Source organism: Gossypium hirsutum, chromosome D02 (genome assembly GCF_007990345.1).
Source record: "Gossypium hirsutum isolate 1008001.06 chromosome D02, Gossypium_hirsutum_v2.1, whole genome shotgun sequence".
NCBI classification, from domain to species: domain Eukaryota; kingdom Viridiplantae; phylum Streptophyta; class Magnoliopsida; order Malvales; family Malvaceae; genus Gossypium; species Gossypium hirsutum.
The window spans coordinates 2,682,637-2,702,951 of record NC_053438.1 but is presented as its reverse complement, the minus strand read 5'-3'; the positions used below and the strand labels follow the sequence as shown (position 1 = coordinate 2,702,951).

The following is a 20,315-nucleotide window of genomic DNA, read 5'->3' as shown; positions in this document are numbered from 1 at the left end:
GAAATTAATAAAACTATCATTGAAAGGATAAATAAACTAGTATAAAAATAAGTGTCGGGCTGAACTAAAACCCGAACCAACAGGTCCACCCTTTACACCCGGTCCTAAAGCCCAACGCGTGCTAATGTTTGTTTGGAAGAGCTAAGGATGGGAGTAGCAGCATCTGCGTCTCTTTACACAATCAGTCCAATATCGATCAGATATGGCTTTCATCAACATCATGCCATCAAATCTCAAAATTAACCTTTTTATCACTTTATTTCCTTATTTTACTATATCATAGATATTATCTTACTTTCTTACTGTAGAAATTTTCGGGGTATTACAATCTCAAAGTCAATATAACCATAAGAGATAACGAAACTCATAAAAGCTTCAAAGAAATTAAAAGGAGATCTTCAATCTTGATAGAAATCTACTTCAAAGTTGGCTTCAATGGTGTTCTTCGAGTTGTTTCCTTCAATACTCTCTGATCTCCCCCACTTCTCGTATTATATTTGGTATTTATAGACTTCGAATGACACGAAAGCCTAAAAATTGCATTTTTCTGCATGTTTGGGATACAAATCGCATAATTGACACAGTCTGGCACATGGCCGTCTGCCAGCCTGTGTGGCTTACACAGTCGTGTGTCTAGCCTATGTGGCTCCTGAAATATGCTCTATTTGTCTGATTTTTACTTGTTTTCCGCTCCTTTTGCTCCCAAATTCTCTCCTAAGTATAAAAACATGAATTTAAAGGATCAGGAACATAAAATTCACCAATTTGCATAAATAATCATCCAAAAACGCATTAAGAACGAGATTAAAATATGTTACTTTTATCACTTATCATTACTCCTACTCATAATTCACCCTTAACTCTTAAATCAGATTAAAAATACACTTAATTAGTTGTGCTTAAACCAACATTTTCTTGATTGCTACAATTAGCACTGATACTAATCGAATTAAAACTCAATTGACAGGATGAGTTATGTTAGATAGGAATATAGTACTTATATTGTCACTTTCAGTTTTCTTAAAAAAAAAACCACATTCACGTATAAATCCATTTATCTATACCATTGTTGTTGTTATCATTTAAAACTTTCGGGTCCATTTGGTTGGGCAATGAGATTGGTTCCAATGAGAATAAAATAATAGTATAGATGTGTAACTAGGGATGGTAAGACCCGAATCACTCTATGGATTCCGAATCTATCCACTCCAGATATAGAGGATTTTTTTTCAAAAGTGGATGTAGAGCAGGGTGAGGTGAATTTTTTTTTAAATAGCAAGTATGGAGCAATTATGGTAATTTCTTACCTTGCCCCACTCAATGAGATTAAATTATCATTTTATCATTGTATATATAACTATTGAAAATGCGAAAAAAATGTAATAATATATTATAGAAAAATTCATAAATTTTATGTTCAAATATTTTTCTGAAGAATTACGGTTAATTATTTACTTGACTTTAAAAATGATTACTAAACTATTCAGAAGATTTTTATTTATGTCACTTGCAGGCCCGACCCTAGGGGTAGTTTCGAGTGCAGACACCTAGGGCTGGAAAGGTCTCAAATAAAAATCTTCAACCTTTTAAATCTTCTAATTTATTGCATGCAGAAAAAAAGACCCCAATTTTTTTGTTATATTGTATTACATCTTATATTGTATTACATCTTATAATTTGGGGCCCCAATTTATTGTTTTGCTTAGAGCCCCAAAAATGTCAAGAACGGCCTGGTCATTTGGCTGTTAATTTTTTTTTCTTTTGAAAAGCCTAGGTAGTTAGCTCCAAGCGACGATTTGACAACCGGTACTATGATCAATAACCATAGACAAGTAGAAGAATATACTTTAAATCCAAGGTAATTTAACAGTCAGTATTCGATATAGAAGAAGAAAGTTATTTAGATTTTGCTTGACTTTCGAAGTTGTTTCATGGAAAATATATTGAACTATAAAAGAATGAGTGTTTTTGATTGGTACAGGTGATGCAAACAGAGAAGGTCAGAATAATTTTAAAACACATCATCGATCATCCACAACGTCTTCGAGTCAAGCAAAGTGAAGTAAATTGAACCCAGCAATAATAGTGATAAACATAGCCATTGAAAATGGGGAGAGAAGTTATATGTATTTTTGTCGTGTATGGCTATTAGGCACTGGACTAGTGAACGACCCATAGATTCGCCCAAAATATCTCATTTTAAACTCTTTAAATTTCTTCTCATTTTCATCCTTAAGCATAAATAAAAATATATCTTTACTTATTTCTTAACCTTTTTGGAAAATAAAAAAGATGGCGAAGGTTTTTTTTGGTTGTGTTCTCATTGGCTTTAGTGTTCTCAATCCAATTTGTAGTAGGACAAGAGGAGAAGGCTTTTGATGAGGTAGCATCTCCGGAAGCTGATAGGGTTTTGTTGAGTTCAAGGGAGGCAACTTCTCCAGAATCGGAAGTAGAAGCTCCTACTGGATTTTTCGACGTGTTTAAGAGGAGAATGACATAGTAATGCTCAAAAAGCAACATGACACCCAAATTTTAAAGAGGAGGATTCTAACACTGAAAATGAGAAGATTTAGTCCGGGGATGATGCATCAAGTTACCATAATCGCAATAAGCAACCTTAGGCAATGTAATTGAATAAAAGAAGCACATCCAATAATATGGATATATATATTATAAGGGCTAGAAAATTTTCCCAATGGCCAATACAAAAGTAATTATTAAACAATAAATTCATTGAACAACAATAAATTTCATACATTTTCGATGTTCAAGTCCGTAAATATTATTGTTTAATATTTGCTTAACTTTAGATTCTACTTTTGGAGGAGAAAATAATTTTTTAATTTTTTTGCCATAATGACTTATTTGGCCTCCAGTTTTACAAAAAAAGAAGAAGTTATTTTAGTCATTCATTTATTTTTTTCATGTTTTTTAATTTTTAAACTTGTGTTTTTATCAAGTTCCCCAAAATTGATAGAAATGTTAACTATTTTTTAACTTTGCTAATGTGGCATATACATGGATTATCACATGAATGACACCTCATCATTTAATTATTTTTTAAAATTTTAAAAATTAAAAAAAATCTATTTTTAAAAATTAAAATTATTAAAAAAGTATAAAAATTATAAAAAATAGTATAATTTTTTTTTAAAAGTTTCTAGATTTCATAATGTTCTAATTAAGTGCTCAAATTATAAATAACGTTCTAATTTGAAATTTGTAATATCTTTAACTTTGGATCGGGAAAAATGATAGTATGAAATATCTTAAGTCTTTGGCGTTGCATGCAAATGTCCAAATTTTGATTGCACAAAAACAACGTTCAACCATTATGTACAAGTGAAGTCACATTACAAAGACAAAATTATAGTAAATTTGTTAGCTGGTTGAGATGGATTGATGGACACAAGGAGTGGAAATTTTCTTAAAGTGTTTTTGGGTGAAGTTTGGAGAAAGACTTTCATTTTTACATTATTTTTAATTATTATTTAATTTAAAGATTTTTATGTTTTATATTATTAAATATAAAACATAAAAATATTTATAAGTCAAGCTTCGAGTTAAATTTTAAAATTTGAATAAAAATATTTATAAGTCAAGCTTCGAGTTAAATTTTAAAATTTGAATAACTCGAATAATTTGAATAATTCATACAACAGATTAGTATACATACTCATTTGATCCCTATTTATTTTGAAACTTAGAAAATTTATCTCTCAACAAAAATTTAAAATATTTATAAAAATTCCAAAATTTATATTTTGGGACGTTGATTGAAAATGATGATCACATATTACTTGAAATGTCTTATAATTTAGCTACTTTTCAATCGTTTACACTTTCAAAGTTTACCCAACCAATTGAAATGCAACAAGCATATAGTTTTTAAGTCCAAAATTAGATTCTTTTTATCGGTGATTTACATAATTAATTTTTATTTTCTCTTCAATTATTTAAATTTACTATCTTTCTTTTTTTTAATGAACAAAGATAAAATCATAATTGGATTAAGTCGGGTCAGGTTATTCCAGAGCAATAATCATATAATTTTTGAAGCATTTTATCCAAGGGTTGCATATAACGCCTTGAAAATATCATTGCTTCTGGTCCATCGACTACTCAATTACCCTATTTGAATACATGTATCACCCTAATCATCCAAAGATGTTGAATAAGTTCTTTATAATTCGTAACACAGCTGAATGTGAAACTCAACTAATCATCTTGAATCAATTAGATTGTAGTCATATTATTCAACTCAAGCACAATCCATTGAAAACCTATTCTCTAAGTAATTTGAAATCCCTCCAAAGCTCCGCAAAGCTCAACATTGAGTGTATAACAACATAATGTATTTAGAGGCAAAGCTCATAGATTTATTTTCTAATTAGGAAATTATATGTTTTTAGTGTAGGACTAACAAAGAAACTATAGTATGCATTGGTTTTTATCAAATGGAGCTTTTGACTTAGTCTTGGCATGTATACTTGCAAATGACTCTTATTGTCCGGTCATTATTTAATTATGTTCTACTAATTTCTAATCCGGTTCTTAATATTTTTGGGTTTCAAGCAAACAATAAATTAGATTTTTTAAAAAGAAAATTATATAAAATGTAATGCAATAAAAGCTAAACATATTTTGCGGCCTAAGAGATGAAATATTTATGGTGAAAAATTAAAAATTTATGCATTTAATTAATTTATTTTAGTTTAAAATGGGTTTTTTTTAGTAAAATACCCGATTTTATATACGAATACTATTTTTTAAGAAAACGAAATTCACTTCCATTTTTCATTTACTTATTTTTCTTCTCTCTTCCTAGTTAGAATCCTAGAAAGAAAGTATAAGAAAATGCATTAGATCAGACTCGTTTTTCAACCTTTTTCTTTTTCATAGTCTTCTTAGAGAATTTCTTGGAAATTAAATTTTGATGAAAATAGTTTATATAGGTGATTTTATGGGACATTTTACTTAAAAAAAAAACCTCTTTCCAACATTATTTATAAAAATGGGTCATTTAAAAGATTATTTACTGTAATGGGTCAAAAAACCCAAAATGCACTTACGTGGAAGTATTTTAAAGGGAAATTTCAGAAAAGCGTTTTCTCGTGGGAGCTCTTTAGCCTGTGTTATTTCTAGGGGATTTAGGTTATTTGTATGTTATTTGCAATGTCAGCAAAAGCGCTTCCATGTCAATGCGCTTTTGCTGACATGGCAAAAGCGCTCCCACGAGAAGTCGCTTTTCTGAAATTTCCGCTTAAAACACTTTTACGTAGGTGGGTTTTGTGTTTTTTGGACTATTTCGGTAAATATTTTTTAAGTGACCTATTTCTATAAATAATTTTTTAAGTGGCTCATTCCATATATTATGTTGGAAATGGGCTTTTTTTTTTTTAGTAAAATATCCAATTTTTTATACGAATACTATTTTTTAAGAAAAGGAAATTCACTCCCATTTTTCATTTACTTATTTTTCTTCTCTCTGCCTAGTTAGAATCCTAGAAAGGATGCATAAGAAAATGCATTAGAAAGATTTCATCTTTGTTTCTCTTCATTGGGTATCAAAATCTTGTTCCTTTCTGTTCCTAAAGAAGCTACCATTTTGTTTCTACATTGTAAGGCATCATTTCTTTCATATATTTTAATTATTTTTATCATATTATTTCTTAATTCAACCATATTTTTGAAATTAATAAAACCTATCATTGAAAGGATAAATAAACTAGTATAAAAATAAGTGTCGGGCTGAACTAAAACCAGAACCAACAGGTCCACCCTTTACACCCGCTCCTAAAGCCCAACGCCTGATTGATAAAATATAAAGCTAATGTCTATTTGGAAGAGCAAAGGATGGGAGTAGCAGCATCTGCGTCTCTTTACACAATTAGTCCAATGTCCATCAGATATGACTTTCATCAACATCATGCCATCAAATCTCCTCAGCTGTACAAATATTCTGAAGATAAAAAAAATTGAAGTAAAAGTAAATTGCATATAAAAGAAAGCTTGGGCAGCCATATCCTTGTTTATAATATCATTATTAGCTTGGAAATTCAGTAGCAGTGAAACATTGCATCCCCCAAATCCACAGGGACCTGGATGCAAAATGAATAAACACTTATTTATACTCATGGAAAACAACAGGAGGAAAAAAAGTGCATATAAAGCAAAATTACAAACCAGTGGATTGATCTTGTTAGGATCATTGCCTACATTCTTCATGTACCTAACAACTGTACATTCCATGTCCTGCTTCAAGTACCTCCTGCATTGCTCAATGGTAACACCAAATTACAAGTACGATATGATAGTGAACTTGGTAAAGACAGCAAAAAATGAGGTTATGAAAACCTATATAGATATCAACAACTATCTGTTCAAATTAGAAAGACAAATGCTTACCAGCTAATTATGAAGCAAGAATTCTGATCCAGTCACCTACATCTTCTTCTATTTCTTTTCCCACGCTTTTTGAACTTGTCAACCCATTTGTTTCCCAACTCATTCAGCACTGTATATCCAATACATAGCCCAACGACTAATCCACTAGTATAACCTATCAACGCAATTTTCCAAGTAGACATAGCATATAACCATGATTCTTCATCTCGCCGTGGAGGTGGTGCCACTGGAAGACCGACTTCATTGCATTTCCTTGACAATGGCAGCCCACACAATTTTGGGTTCCCACGATAAGAATCATTTGAAAATGTACTGAACTGGTTGCCTTGCGGTATGCTCCCTTCAAGTGGGTTGTAAGACAAGTTCAGTGCCTCTAGGAAAGTTAGAGTTGTAAGCTGTGGAGGAATCTTCCCTGATAGCTCATTCTGTGAGAGATCCAAAGACTCGAGATCTTTTAGGTTTTCAAATGCTACTGGGATTTCACCGGAGAAGCTATTATAGGACAAGTTTAGCACTTTGAGTGACCTCAGCATTTGTATTTCTTCTGATATTCTCCCATGGAAACTATTGTTGGAAAGGTCAAGACAAGTAAGAGTGGTTAAGATTTTCTCGTAAAACAGCTCAATCCCTTTGTTGAAAATTGTCACTGAATCTTGATAATAATTCTCTCCAATGTAATCCAGCTTAGCTTTGTCGTCATTTGTTAACTGCATCATTGCCTTCAAGCTTTGCAAAAATTCAATGGACAAGTCGCCTGAAAAATTGTTGGAAGCAATGTCCAATATGCGTAGCTTTGGAAACCCATGTTTCGTGTCGAATTTTGTAATTGTGCCGTAGAATCTGTTTGCTCGCAAAATGAGAACCTTCAAGGAAGGCAGCTTCTCTAACCAAAATGGGAATGTATCATGAACCATATTATTTCCAAGGTCCAGAACCTCAAGTGCTTTACAATTGGCTAATGATCTCGACAACTTCCCTTCTAATTTATTCCCACCTATTTTGAGTGACCTTAGTCGAGTGGGTTGAAGGAAATCAATGGATAGTTCACCAGAAAACTGGTTTGAAGCAATGTCCAACACATCCAAAGTTGGGAAAACAAATCTATGTTTCATTTGACCATAAAATCTGTTTTCCCGCAATATTAGAACCGTCAAGTAAGGCAATTTCTCCAACCAAAAAGGGAACGTATCATTCATCTTGTTGTTTCCCACGTCCAAAACTTCAAGCTGAGTGCATTCAGCTAATGATCTGGGCAACTTCCCTTCCAATCTATTCTCACTAACTTTGAGAATATATAAGTGGGTTGCTTTTGAAAATTTTGGTAACATTCCACTGAAGTTATTTCCTTGCAGATCCAACAAATAGAGATCATTCATTTTGCCTAAGCAATTTGGAATCTTGCCGCTCAAATTGTTATGAGATGCATTGAAATTTCTAAGTTGACTCAAATTGCAAATAGGTCTAGCCAAGGAGGTTTGTGAAGAAGTTGAACTCTGATTGGGTAAAAGTTGGTCCAAAGATGAGATATGGTTATTTGCAAGATTGAGAACACGCAAACTTTTCTTCCACACCCAGTTTGGTATTGCACCACTTATTTTATTATTTGAAAGTTCAAGATGTCCTATATTTTCTTGACTCTTTAAGAACTCCGGAAATGCGCTTAAGTTACAAGATTCCAGAGACAATTCCCTCAACATTGGGAAAGAGAAGTTTGAATCACTTAAAGTAAGTTGTTTTGGAAAATCAATCACATTGAAAGAAAGGTGTAAGGATGAAAGGCTGCTCTTCCACAACCAATTAGGCACAACACCATGGATATGATTGTTAGAAAGATCTAAGTCAACCAACTTGTCTTGTGTTTTGATGAACTCTGGAAACGCACTTATGTTGCAGGATCTCAAATCCAAGTCTGCCAACATTGGAAATGAGAAGTTTGCATCATTTAAGGGAAGCTGTTTTGGAAAATCAATCACATTGAAAGAAAGGTCTACCCATGAAAGACTGCTCTTCCACAACCAATTGGGCACAAAACCATGGATATGGTTATTAGAAAGATCTAAGTCAACCAACTTGGGTTGCCTTTTAATGAATTCTGGAAATTCAGTAAGATTGCATGACCTTAGGCTTAGGCTCTCTTTATGTTTACAATTCCAGTTTCGAGTTGAATTTTATGATGAAAAACACAAATAATTCAAACAACAAATTGATATACATACTCCGTTAGTCCCTATTAATTTTAAAAATTAACAAATTGATCTCTCTCAACAAAAATTACAAAATAATTTAAAATAATTTAACTTAAAATATAATATCAATTTGTTAATGAGTATCGAATTTGTAAATAAGTTATAATTTATCAAAGAAATGTGTACAAGTTAAGTCTTAGCTGGATTGATGAACACAATAAGTGAAAATTTTGATGATTCAATATATAGAATTTTCCACTTTTGAAACAAACATATTTAAATTTCATCTTTAAAACTTTTCTAGACTGTATTTGGATGAGAAATTTGAAGAAAAATTTTCATTTCTATATTATTATTTAATTTTAATATTTTTTTATGTTTTATATTATTAAATATTTTTATAATTCAAGTTTCGAGTTTATATTATTAAAAATTTTCAACAAAAGTTTTCAAATATATATATGGTTTCAAATTTATGTGCTCTAACATAAAATTAATTATACCATAAAAATATTTCAATTTGACATATTAAAATTTTTAGTTTAACTCAAACAATTTCACTCGATTCAATTCAACTCTAATTTCTTTGCACTCGACTTGACTCAAAAAAATTTTAAATCGAGTTAAGATAATAATATTTTTAAATTTCAGCTTTCAAGCTTTCTTAGGCTGTATTTGGATGAGAAATTTGGAGAAAAAAAAATTCTTTTTCTATATTATTATTTAATCTTAATATTTTTATGTTTTATAATATTAAAAATATTTATAATTTGATTTTCGAGTTGAATTTTATAATTTAAATAACTCGAACAATTCATACAATAAATTGGTGTACATGCTCCTTTGGTCATTGTCAATTTTAAAATTTAACAAATTGATATCTCTCAACAAAAATTACAAAATAATTTAAAATACTTTTCAAAAAATTCAAAATATTCATAAAAATTCCAAAATTTATATTTTTTAAAAATTAAAATAATTTTTTTTATTTTGCATTTTTTGGGGAGGTGAGATTGAGAAAGAGAGGATGAGAAGAGAAAGAAGAAAGGTAGAAAAATATGTTAATTTTTAAAAAATAAAAAAAAATCCTTAAAAATTGGAGTAAAATGTTTGAGAGGCATGTGGAAATATTGCAGCCTATTGCCGCATTGTTGCTTTATGCAAATAATCTTTTATTGGCCAAACAAACATGAGAAATGAGTGGCAAAAGTAATTCCAATTTCCAAGTATATAATTGGAACCATTAAAAGTAGTGGGAAACATCCACCAAATCAACAAAGAGAAACTGCAAAATCATTGATTTCAGGCCCATTTAATTTTCATGAATCTTCCCCATATTTTAAAGTCATCCTAAATTACAATTTTAAAATTTTTCATACTCTCTTCTTAGTCTTCATGTCAATTTGTTCATGTTTCACACTTATTTTGCTTTACCAATGTCTTTTTGTTTTTCCATTTGTTAATTCCAATTTCAGAGCATGAGATTTTATTGGAATTTGTTGGGTTGTTTTCTAGTCACCATCACGATTTAGGGGTAGTTTGAGAGTGTGGCCGGGCACAAAAAAATTTCTTTTTTTTAATTTTTAACGTGAAATTATTTTTGTAACTTTTCAAGTCTTTCGATTTATTGCTGGCAGAAAAAATATAAAATAAAAAGGGGATCATTTTTTGTTTTATTGTATTACATTTAATAATTTTTTAAATAAAACCCCAATTAATTGTTTCACCTAGGGTCTCAAAAATATCAAAAACTGGTCTGGTCACCATTATAAACATAGTTCAAATACAAATATATAATAGCTCAAAAAAAAAACTAAAAAAATAACAAGGGTGATTCCATTACCATTTTTTTGTTATTAGTATTTTTCTTAGTATTGTAGCATACCAATTCTTCCCTGCATCTGGGAATTAACTAGTTTAATCCTCTGTTTCATTGGATAGTTTTAAGACATAATTTATTTCATTAAATTTTAATTATTTTTATTTTTATCATATTATTACTTAATTCAACAATATTTTTTAAATTAATTTAATTTTTTAAATTAATAAACTATCATTGAAAAGATAATTAATTAAACCACTTATTTTATTATTTGAAAGGTCGAGAAATTGTAAATTTTCTACCGGGGATAGTTTCGTTGAAGTAAATGATTTCTTCTCTTAGCTAAGTAATTTTCTCTCGCATTATGAGTACTTCATATTTGCTTCTTTAAATTCAAACCAGAGTCATATCACAGCAAAGGATGATGATGAAGCTATTAGTCTTAATGGATGAATTATTTATTCTTAGTCTTAGCATTAAGGTTTTCAATTCACACTTAATTTGCTTTGCATCTTCAATTTTTTATATATAATTTTTTTCAATTCTAATTTTGAAATATGAGATTTTATTGGTCTTAGTGTTCTTATTGATGCCAATATTTTAGTCTTTCTGTCTCATCCTTATTCTATATATATATGAAAATTTTCTTATATCTAAATTATTAAAAAGACAAAATAGTAGCAATAATAACATAAAACCTTGTTGGAGTCATCACCACGCAGAGAATGAACTGTGTCACCACTCCTGCTGGTTAAATTAAGGAATTGCAAGGCTGTATGATCCACAGGAAAGACAACCCATGGTTGCACATTATTCAGGTCCCATGTCTGCAACTATGGCTCGACCATGATTAGCTAAAGATAATTCAACCACACCCTCTCCTATAACCACATTAAAAATAGTTACATTGATGATAAAGTCCTATAAACCTGAAATTTTTTATAGTAAAATCATTCTATTCTTAAGATTTATGATCATAGACTTAACCATAAAACTAAAAAAATTTTGCCAACGCTATGCTTTCTCAACATCTTGTAAGTTCTTGGACGATGTGAATCTACCAACACCAAGCTATACCATGCTCAGGGGCTGCATAAATTGCAAGATATAGAAGTAAATAAGTTATATACTCCTGGTAAAATATAGAGGGAAAATTACAAACTAGTGGATTAATCTTGTTAAGATCATTGTCAAGATTCTTAACAGTGTCTCACATGCCAGTGAGGTCAACTGCTGGTGGCACTCCAGTGTAATTCTAAGATAATAAGATTTCATGCAAATTACATGTAGAGAACATGAGCCACCTTAAACAAGATGCAGACTTGCTTCGGTGACATATCCTTTCTGTACTTTATCTTGGCAATGCACGTTTTCTTTTCCATAGAATAGATAACAAACTGCAATCAACACGCCTTACTGTCTTCTTAGACCATTAGCCTGAAAATTAGAACATGAAGCTTCTCATTTATCTACCAACAATTATGTGTTTCATATGCTTAAACTTAATTCAAGCATGATTAAAGAAGATGTCAAGGAAAAGATAATTAGTTAGAAATTTTTACCATTGTTTTCAAAGATAAAGTTAACGATCTTTGCTTGAGCTTGTCCTGTTTCAAAGAGGCACATCTAGCAGTGGTGTCTCTTTGCAGAATCACTCTGTTAAATGTGGCTTTCATCAGCATCAACTCATCATATTATCTTCCAAGCTGCACAAAAATAATTTGAAAATAAAATTCTGAACTAAAGAGTAAATTCATATTAAAGAAGGCTTGGAAAAGCCATGATCCTTGTTTATAATATAGCATTATTGGAATGAAAGTTCAGTGCTAGAGACAAATTACGTACCCCTAATGGCTCTGAATTGAAGCAAAAATGAACCTCACAAGGGAGTTTCTTGATATTAGATTTTGCATATCAAGTATGCTGCTCATGTTCAACTCACAATATTCATAGAGCATTCCAAAACTCATTCTTACCATAAATGAGTTTGATTAAATTAAAGAAGATTGGTAGTCAAGACATTGGGGAGTTTTGCCCCTGCTACAAAATCGAGAGAGAAAAAAAAAACAATTTCAGTATCTGGATTTAAGAATTATGGATTAGTTGCTCTAACAGAGGAATGCTTCCTAGGAAATAAGTTATAGAAAGGATTTACATGAATCGTATAGAAGTGAGTATATGTAAGTGCATCATCACAAACAGCCAAGGACCCTTTTGTCGCTTCTTTCATTGCTCTTTTCGAAGAGTCTTTTGGAGTTGCAAACCTAATCCGGCATTGCGAAATGATAAAATGAATGTCAATGCTACAAGCCTACGACTACAAATACCATATGATAGTGAAGTGTGTCAAGGGACAAAAAATAAGCTTAGGAAATTCAGAATTAGTTTGTAACATCAATCTTTTCAAAATATAAGCCAACGACTACAAATACCATAAGATTTTGAATAATTTGTGAAAGATAATGGTTCTTGCAGTTTTTTAATTTTAGTTATTAATATTTTTATCACTTTTCAAAGATAAATTAAACAAGTGCTTTAGGTTGTTTGCCAACTCTGGAAAGCACACCACATTGTAATTAAGACATCATTTCGAATGCCAAATTGGATTGAGTCCCTTACTTTATATCCACTACTCTGCATTCGCATTCAAATATAAACTGGCTTTTTATTGGTTGAATTGGATTCGATATATAAACAATCAATTTTTTCTTGAAAAAATCATTTAATTGAACATTGTAAGTATTAGTTAACTCAAAAGTGTCCGATTAATTATCTGATTTTGTATTGAAAATCATATAATAAACATATCGTTGTTAAATAGATAGGTTTGGATTTATTTTTTTCATTATCCAATCCAAGTGTTCTAATTGATGCCAATGCCAATGTTTCGGACGCTTAAAATATTTGGGTTTAGATTTTTTTTTTCATGTATTTGATGCTTAAAATATTTTAGATGCGGGCCGTCTCGATTTTATATCATAATTGTTTATATATAATTTAAATTTTTAAAATGTAAAAGTGTACCATTAAAATCTTTTAATTAAACTTTGGTATAGCACCCAAAAATATATTAACTTATATGTGAAATCAATTTACCAATAAGCATTTTAGTCCTAATTTATTAATGAGTATGCAACTTATGAATATGTTAGGATTTATCAAAGGGTTAATTCACTTGATGTCCCTAAACTATGGATTATATGTTAAATTGAACTCTAAACTTCAAAAAAATTTAATTAAGTCCTCAAACTCTAAATCACATTCTAATTTGAACTTTTTAATTTTGGATTAACAAAGAAAATAATAAGGTGAGATATTGTTGGCCTTTCGCTAACATTGGAAAGTTAAGACATAATTTATTTCATTAAATTTTAATTATTATTATTTTATCATATTATTACTTAATTCAACCATATTTTTTAAATTAATAAAACTATCATTGAAAGTATAAATAAACTAGTATAAAAATAAGTGACGGGCTGAACTAAAACCCGGACCAACAGGTCCACCCTTTACACCCGGTCCTAAAGCCCAACACGTGATTCATAAAATATAAAACTCATGTCTGTTTGGAAGAGCAAAGGATGGGAGTAGCAGCATCTGCGTCTCTTTACACAATCAGTCCAATGTCCATCAGATATGGCTTTCATCAACATCATGCCATCAAATCTCCTCAGCTGTACAAATATTCTAAAGATAAAAAAATTGAAGTAAATTGCATATAAAAGAAAGCTTGGGCAGCCATTTCCCTGTTTATAATATCATTATTAGCTTGGAAATTCAGTAGCAGTGAAACATTGCATCCCCCAAATCCACAGGGACCTGGATGCAAAATGAATAAACACTTATTTATACTCATAGAAAACTACAACAGGAAAAAAGTGCATATAAAGCAAAATTACAAACCAGTGGATTGATCTTGTTAGGATCATTGCCTACATTCTTCATGAACCTCACAACTGTACATTCCATGTCCTGCTTCAAGTACCTCCTGCAGTGCTCAATGGTAACATAAAATTACAAGTACGATATGATAGTGAACTTGGTAATGACAGCAAAAAATGAGGTTATGAAAACCTATATATATATATATCAACAACTATCAGTTCAAAGTAGAAAGACAAATGCTTACCAGCTAATTTTGAAGCAAGAATTCTGATGGAGTCACCTACATCTTCTTCTATTTCTTTTCCCACACTTGAACTTGTAAACCCATTTGTTTCCCAACTCATTCAGCACTGTATATCCAATACATAGCCCAACGACTAATCCGCTAGCATAACCTATCAATGCAATTTTCCAAGTAGACAGAGCATTTAACCATGAATCTTCATCTTCCACTGGAGGTGGTGGCATTGGAAGACCAACTTCATTGCATTTCCTTGACAATGGCAGCCCACACAATTTTGGGTTCCCACGGTAGGAATCATTTGTAAATGTAATGAATTGGTTGCTTTGTGGTATGCTCCCTTCAAGTTGGTTGTATGACAAGTTCAATGCTGCCAGGAAAGTTAGACTCGTAAGTTGTGGAGGAATCTTCCCTGACAGCTTGTTTCTTGAGAGATCCAAAGATTCGAGGTCTTTTAGATTTTGAAGTGCTAATGGGATTTCACTAGAGAAGCCATTGTTGGATAAGTTCATCACTCTGAGTGACCTCAGCATTTGGATTTCTTCTGGTATTCTCCCATGGAAACTATTGTTGGAAAGGTCAAGACAAGTAAGAATTGCCAAGACTTTTTGGTAGAACATTTCAATCCCTTTGTTAACAATTGTCACAGAGTCTTGATAATAATTCTCTCCGATATAATCCAGCTTAGCCTTTTCGTCATTAGTCATCGTCGCCATTGCCTTCAAACTCTGCAAAAATTCAATGGACAAGTCGCCTGAAAAATTGTTGGAAGCAATGTCCAATATGCGTAGCTTTGGAAACCCACGTTCTGTATCGATTTTTTGAAATTGTGCCGTAGAATCTGTTTGCTCGCAAAACGAGAACCTTCAAGGAAGGTAGCTTCTCTAACCAAAATGGGAATGTATCATGAACCATATTATTTCCAAGGTCCAGAACCTCAAGTGCTGTGCAATTGGCTAATGATCTCGACAGCTTCCCTTCCAATTTATTCCCACCTATTTTGAGTGACCTTAGTCGAGTGGGTTGAAGGAAATCAATGGATAGTTCACCAGAAAACTGGTTTGAAGCAATGTCCAATGCATCCAAAGTTGGGAAAATAGATTTATGTTTGAAATGTTTAATTTGACCATAAAATCTGTTTTCCCGCAAAATGAGAACCTGTAGCGCAGGCAATTTCTCCAACCAAAAAGGGAATGTATCATTGATCATGTTGCTTCCTACATCCAAAACCTTCAGTTGAGTGCATTTGGCTAATGATCTGGGCAACTTCCCTTCCAATCTATTCTCACTAACTTTGAGAATATATAATTGGGTTGCTTTTGAAAATTTTGGTAACATTCCACTGAAGTTATTTCCTTGCAGATCCAACAAATAGAGATCATTCATTTTGCCCAAGCAATTTGGAATCGTGCCGCTCAAATTGTTATGAGATGCATTGAAATTTCTAAGTTGACTCAAATTGCAAATAGGTCTAGTCAAGGAGGTCTGTGAAGAAGTTGAACTCTGATTGGGTAAAAGTTGGTCCAAAGATGAGAGATGGTTATTAGCAAGAAACAGATACCGCAAACTTTTCTTCCACACCCAGTTTGGTATTGCACCACTTATTTTATTATTTGAAAGTTCAAGATGTCCTACATTTTCTTGACTCTTTAAGAACTCCGGAAATGCGCTTAAGTTACAAGATTCCAGAGACAATTCCCTCAACATTGGGAAAGAGAAGTTTGAATCACTTAAAGTAAGTTGTTTTGGAAAATCAATCACATTGAAAGAAAGGTGTAAGGATGAAAGGCTGCTCTTCCACAACCAATTAGGCACAACACCATGGATATGATTGTTAGAAAGATCTAAGTCAACCAACTTGTCTTGCCTTTTAATGAATTCTGGAAATTCAGTAAGGTTGCATGACCTTAGCTCTAGGCCCTCTAATTGGGGAAAAGTAAGACTTTTGTTGTCGCTTTCAATTAACAAGCTTACGTTGGATAAGTAGAGACGCTTTAAGTTCTTGATTTGGACAAACATGTCAAGCTTCATGGAACTGAAGCTATTTTCTCCAATATAAAGCCTTTCAAGCCTTGGAAGTTGAAGGATTGACTTCGGGATTGGTCCTGTTAAAGAATTACTGCTTACATCTAATGCTTGAATCAAAGAAGAAGATGCATTGGGGAACTCATTAATTTTCCCAACCAATTGATTGTCTCCAAGATGCAGGATCTTCAACGATGGAAGAGTAAATAAAGAAGAATGTATTGATCCAGAAAGCTTGTTTGAACTTAGATCCAAGTTCACCAGGTGACTAAGATTTGCAATTGACGATGGAATGGGTCCAAAAAAATTGCAACTAAACAGCTTCAAATTAGTCAAGAATTTGAGATTACCAATTGATTGAGGTAGTTTTCCACTGAAATTTGTATAAAAAAGCGACAAACTCTGTAAAGCATTGTTTGCTGGAAATTCTGGCAACTGACCCATAAGTTGGAAGTTTAATGAAATGTCAATGCTTTGAATTTTTGGCGATAAGAGAATTCCGGTTGGAAAATGCCCACGCAAATTACAGTACCTCAAACTGAGAGAAACCAAACGAGAGGAAATTTCCAAGAAATTGGGAGGTAAATAAGAGATTGGGTTCCCATCAAGGATAAGTTTGGAAAGAAAAGAGAGTCTTGAGAGTGAAGAACATAATGGACCTTTCAAGCCACAGTTTGACAGACTCAACACACGCAGGTTGGAAAGTACAAGAGATGTGGTTTCACACCATTTAGCACTTTGAGATGAAATGTTTACCCCATCCAAATAAAGCTCTGTGAGAAACCTCAAATTCTTGATTAATGTCTTGAAGTTTGGATTCTCTAATTTAAGAGGCTGTTGAAGTTCGTAAGGCAATGGATCGTAGTAGTAGACGCCTCTATATGGGTCAAGAATGGTGTAGTATCGCAAATAACAGGAATATTGATTGGATAGATCAAGAGAGACTAACCTTTTTAAGAATGAGATCTCCACTGGAATTTGGCCATGGAAACATGAGCTTGAAAGGTTGAGATGAGTTAGATTTTGGAGTTTATCAAACCCATAGGAAAACAGAGTGGTATTAAAGTTGTTTCCAGCAAGATTAAGGTGTTGAAGATGATGGAGATCGAATATGGAGTGGAAGCTGCCTGAAAGGTTTTTGTAACTAAGACCAATGCCAACGACATGGCCATAAGCATCACAAGTGACTCCTTCCCAAGAACAACAATCAGTGTTGGGGTCCCAGAGGTCAAATTTGGAAGAGAAAGTAAAATTAGGGGCATAGTAAAGATGATGCTGCAATTGCAGCAGAGGAGCTCTCTGGTCATCAAGGCATTGCATTGGGAGATGAGTTTGAGGAGGTGAAAAAGACAAGACAAGAGAAAGGAAGCATGAGAAGAGAAAGAGTGAAGAAATAAGGGAATGAAGAGTGTTCATGTTGGGTGGGTGTGAAGGAGGATTGTGTCTGGCATACAACATATTTATACACAAATGTGTAGTTTCCATAGAACAATATTTATGGGTGATTGGCATTGCATGCAATTTCTAAGTCATTTTGCCAAATCAATAGTCCATCAAAATACTGTTCCACCACTTCAGTTAAGTCTTTTTAGTCAACTTTTTCCAACATATTAAAGCAAGGGATAATAATTTATTATTTAAAGCTGTTAGTGATGATGCATAAAAACCACAGAAATATATTAATCAAGTAATAGAGAAGTAGTGCAATTTCAACACAATTTGAAAAAGATTGAAGTTTTTAAACTTTCTTGGTTTAATTGAAATCACTAAACTAAATGAAAAATGAATTAGTGGAGATGTGTTGGACGCTTTTCATTTCTTTCAAAAAACTACTTCAAAAATATATATCTATTTTTTCAAACCAAATAGGATTAAAGAGTTTATTGACCGCTGACGCCGCCGTCGTTCACGCTGGCCGGAAAAAATAAAAATTTTATTTTTTTCTTTCGTCTCTCTATCGGCCTCCCAAGCTGAGATCTACCGATCACTGTCGGAAAAGGTAAGAAAGTTTTGATTTTTTTTCTTTTTTTTTTTGTTTCTTTTATATATGTATATATATTCAAAATAAATAAATAATGCCTACCGGCTAAATTTGAAACAAGAATTCTGATGGGAGTCACCTACATCTTCTTCTATTTCTTTTCCCACACATTTTGAACTTATCAACCCATTTGTTTCCCAACTCATTCAGCATTCTATATCCAGCTCATTTACTTTCCCTCAAACTTTTATTTCCCAAAACTTTTTATTTTTCCTCAAAACTTTTACTTCTCACCCTTTACTCCCAAATAAAAAAATTAAAATTATCCAAAAAAATCTCTTAAACATAAATAGTAATACTTTTATTTATATCTGCTATTTATATTATTAAATTAAATTTCACATTTTATATTATTATATTATTGAATTGTTTAGTCATATTGAATATTTATATTAAATTTGAATTATTAATGATGCCATAAAATATTCATGTTAAAATTTTATATTGGTATCAATTTCACATTTTATCTTTAAAATAACTTTTATTAAAAAAATCACATTTTACATTTAATATATTTTTTTAATTCCAAAATACGTAGTGACAAGAATCTGAAGATAATTGAAACAACTAAGCAAGCAAAGAAGCTAACACATATATAAAAGATTAAAATATAAATTATGAGGTGATGAAAGTTAATAAAAAATTTGATTATGGTAGAAAAATTTTATTACGGTGGGTGACAGTGGTTACAACGACCCAAAATTATTTTTTAAAATTTGACTCGAACGAATTCCATCTCATTCGACTTGATTCCAGAAAATTTCAAATTAAATTAGGATGATAAAATATGATTCGTCAACTTAATTAACTCGAAATTTTTCAATTCGATTCCATTAGATCGAACACTCACCCCTAATTGCATGAAAGTAATGTTCAACCACTTTGTTTAATTCAAGTCATTAAAATATCAAGTAGTGGAAATTTCTAAGTCTTTGATATGCATGCAAAATTCTAAGTCTTTATAACTGCATGCCAATAATAATGATGATGATGATGTAGTACCAATTTGATTAAGAAAGGTCATTAAAAAAAAGAAATAATGGTAATTTTTTAATAAAACAATTTACTATTGAATTTTTTAAGTAAAAATTGGTATAAGACCCAAAAATGATATAAAATTGATTCCTTGAACATATATAAACATTATCGTTGATACAAGAAAATTTTAATACTTATAAAAAAATGATAATATAAGATATTATTGGCTTTAATCTTAGTCGTTGGCATTGCATGCAGATGCAAATGTTAAAAGTCTTTTTGCCATATCATTAATGCATGAAAACTATGTTGAACCACTTTGTTGAACACTTATTCTTCTTATTAATGCCAGGTTTCAATCTTCTTGTCGGCTCTTTATTCTATATAAATAATTTTCTAATTTTATTTTTCTTAAATTTAAATCATTAAAAAATAAAAGTATAGCAATAATAATGTCCTTTAAACCTCATTAGAGCCATGATTACACGTAGAATGAACAAAGATGATAATTCAACGGATATTTTTGTTCTAACTTCACTTGCAATAATGGTTGAAGTGGTTGCCTACCCTACTCAGCACCAAAAACATGTCATCTACCTAATCAGTCACACCTTCTCCTATACGCACATTAAAACCAATATTATTGATTGTAAAGCATTCTGTTGTCAAGATTTATGACCATAGACCTAACCATAATACTCAATAAATTCGCCAACACCACCATGA

General features: G+C 31.6%; 3 protein-coding genes and 2 long non-coding RNA genes across 7 annotated transcripts; all 5 read right to left on the bottom strand.

The window, feature by feature from the left end:
- Window positions 1-5,717: 5,717 nt before the first annotated feature.
- LOC107942111 (uncharacterized) lies at window positions 5,718-6,694 on the bottom strand. The gene is made up of 3 exons (XR_001695761.2): window positions 6,409-6,694; window positions 6,187-6,271; window positions 5,718-6,101 (listed from the first exon to the last, which is right to left on the bottom strand). It is a non-coding gene; the product is annotated as an uncharacterized lncRNA (long non-coding RNA).
- A 56-nt stretch (window positions 6,695-6,750) lies between these two features.
- LOC107942106 (receptor-like protein 11) lies at window positions 6,751-8,327 on the bottom strand. The gene is made up of 2 exons (XM_016875754.2): window positions 6,934-8,327; window positions 6,751-6,820 (listed from the first exon to the last, which is right to left on the bottom strand). The coding sequence occupies exons 1-2, from the start codon at window positions 8,325-8,327 to the stop codon at window positions 6,751-6,753; spliced, it is 1,464 nt and encodes a 487-aa protein (XP_016731243.2).
- Window positions 8,328-11,046: 2,719 nt separating this feature from the next.
- LOC107942110 (uncharacterized) lies at window positions 11,047-12,395 on the bottom strand. The gene is made up of 4 exons (XR_001695760.2): window positions 12,262-12,395; window positions 11,979-12,122; window positions 11,721-11,853; window positions 11,047-11,505 (listed from the first exon to the last, which is right to left on the bottom strand). It is a non-coding gene; the product is annotated as an uncharacterized lncRNA (long non-coding RNA).
- Window positions 12,396-13,752: 1,357 nt separating this feature from the next.
- Window positions 13,753-18,060, bottom strand: LOC107942105 (receptor-like protein 7). 3 transcript variants are annotated; one of them, XM_041088024.1, is made up of 3 exons: window positions 14,549-18,060; window positions 14,323-14,407; window positions 13,753-14,238 (listed from the first exon to the last, which is right to left on the bottom strand). In XM_041088024.1, the coding sequence occupies exon 1, from the start codon at window positions 18,053-18,055 to the stop codon at window positions 15,284-15,286; it is 2,772 nt and encodes a 923-aa protein (XP_040943958.1). In that variant the 5' UTR covers window positions 18,056-18,060; the 3' UTR covers window positions 13,753-14,238; window positions 14,323-14,407; window positions 14,549-15,283. The 3 variants fall into 3 exon arrangements, with proteins under 3 accessions (XP_040943958.1, XP_040943959.1, XP_040943960.1); XM_041088025.1 differs by having other exon boundaries at window positions 13,753-14,106; XM_041088026.1 differs by having other exon boundaries at window positions 13,753-14,093.
- Window positions 14,197-15,261, bottom strand: LOC121214902 (receptor-like protein 33). Its single transcript, XM_041089406.1, has 3 exons — window positions 14,615-15,261; window positions 14,323-14,407; window positions 14,197-14,238 (listed from the first exon to the last, which is right to left on the bottom strand). Exons 1-3 carry the CDS (start codon window positions 15,259-15,261, stop codon window positions 14,197-14,199), a joined length of 774 nt encoding a protein of 257 aa, XP_040945340.1.
- Window positions 18,061-20,315: the final 2,255 nt, after the last annotated feature.

Excerpts from the sequence above, each read along its gene's own strand:
- LOC107942106 (XM_016875754.2), bottom strand. The coding sequence starts at position 8,327 with ATGTTGGCAGACTTGGATTTGAGATCCTGCAACATAAGTGCGTTTCCA. Across the intron at positions 6,821-6,933 it reads GAAGAAATACAAATGCTGAG|GGAAGATTCCTCCACAGCTT; the intron begins GTCACTCAAAGT and ends ATGAGCTATCAG.
- LOC121214902 (XM_041089406.1), bottom strand. The coding sequence starts at position 15,261 with ATGGCGACGATGACTAATGACGAAAAGGCTAAGCTGGATTATATCGGA. Across the intron at positions 14,408-14,614 it reads AAATGGGTTTACAAGTTCAA|GAGGTACTTGAAGCAGGACA; the intron begins GTGTGGGAAAAG and ends TGAGCACTGCAG. Across the intron at positions 14,239-14,322 it reads CTAACAAGATCAATCCACTG|GTCCCTGTGGATTTGGGGGA; the intron begins GTTTGTAATTTT and ends TTTTGCATCCAG.
- LOC107942105 (XM_041088024.1), bottom strand. The coding sequence starts at position 18,055 with ATGGAAACTACACATTTGTGTATAAATATGTTGTATGCCAGACACAAT.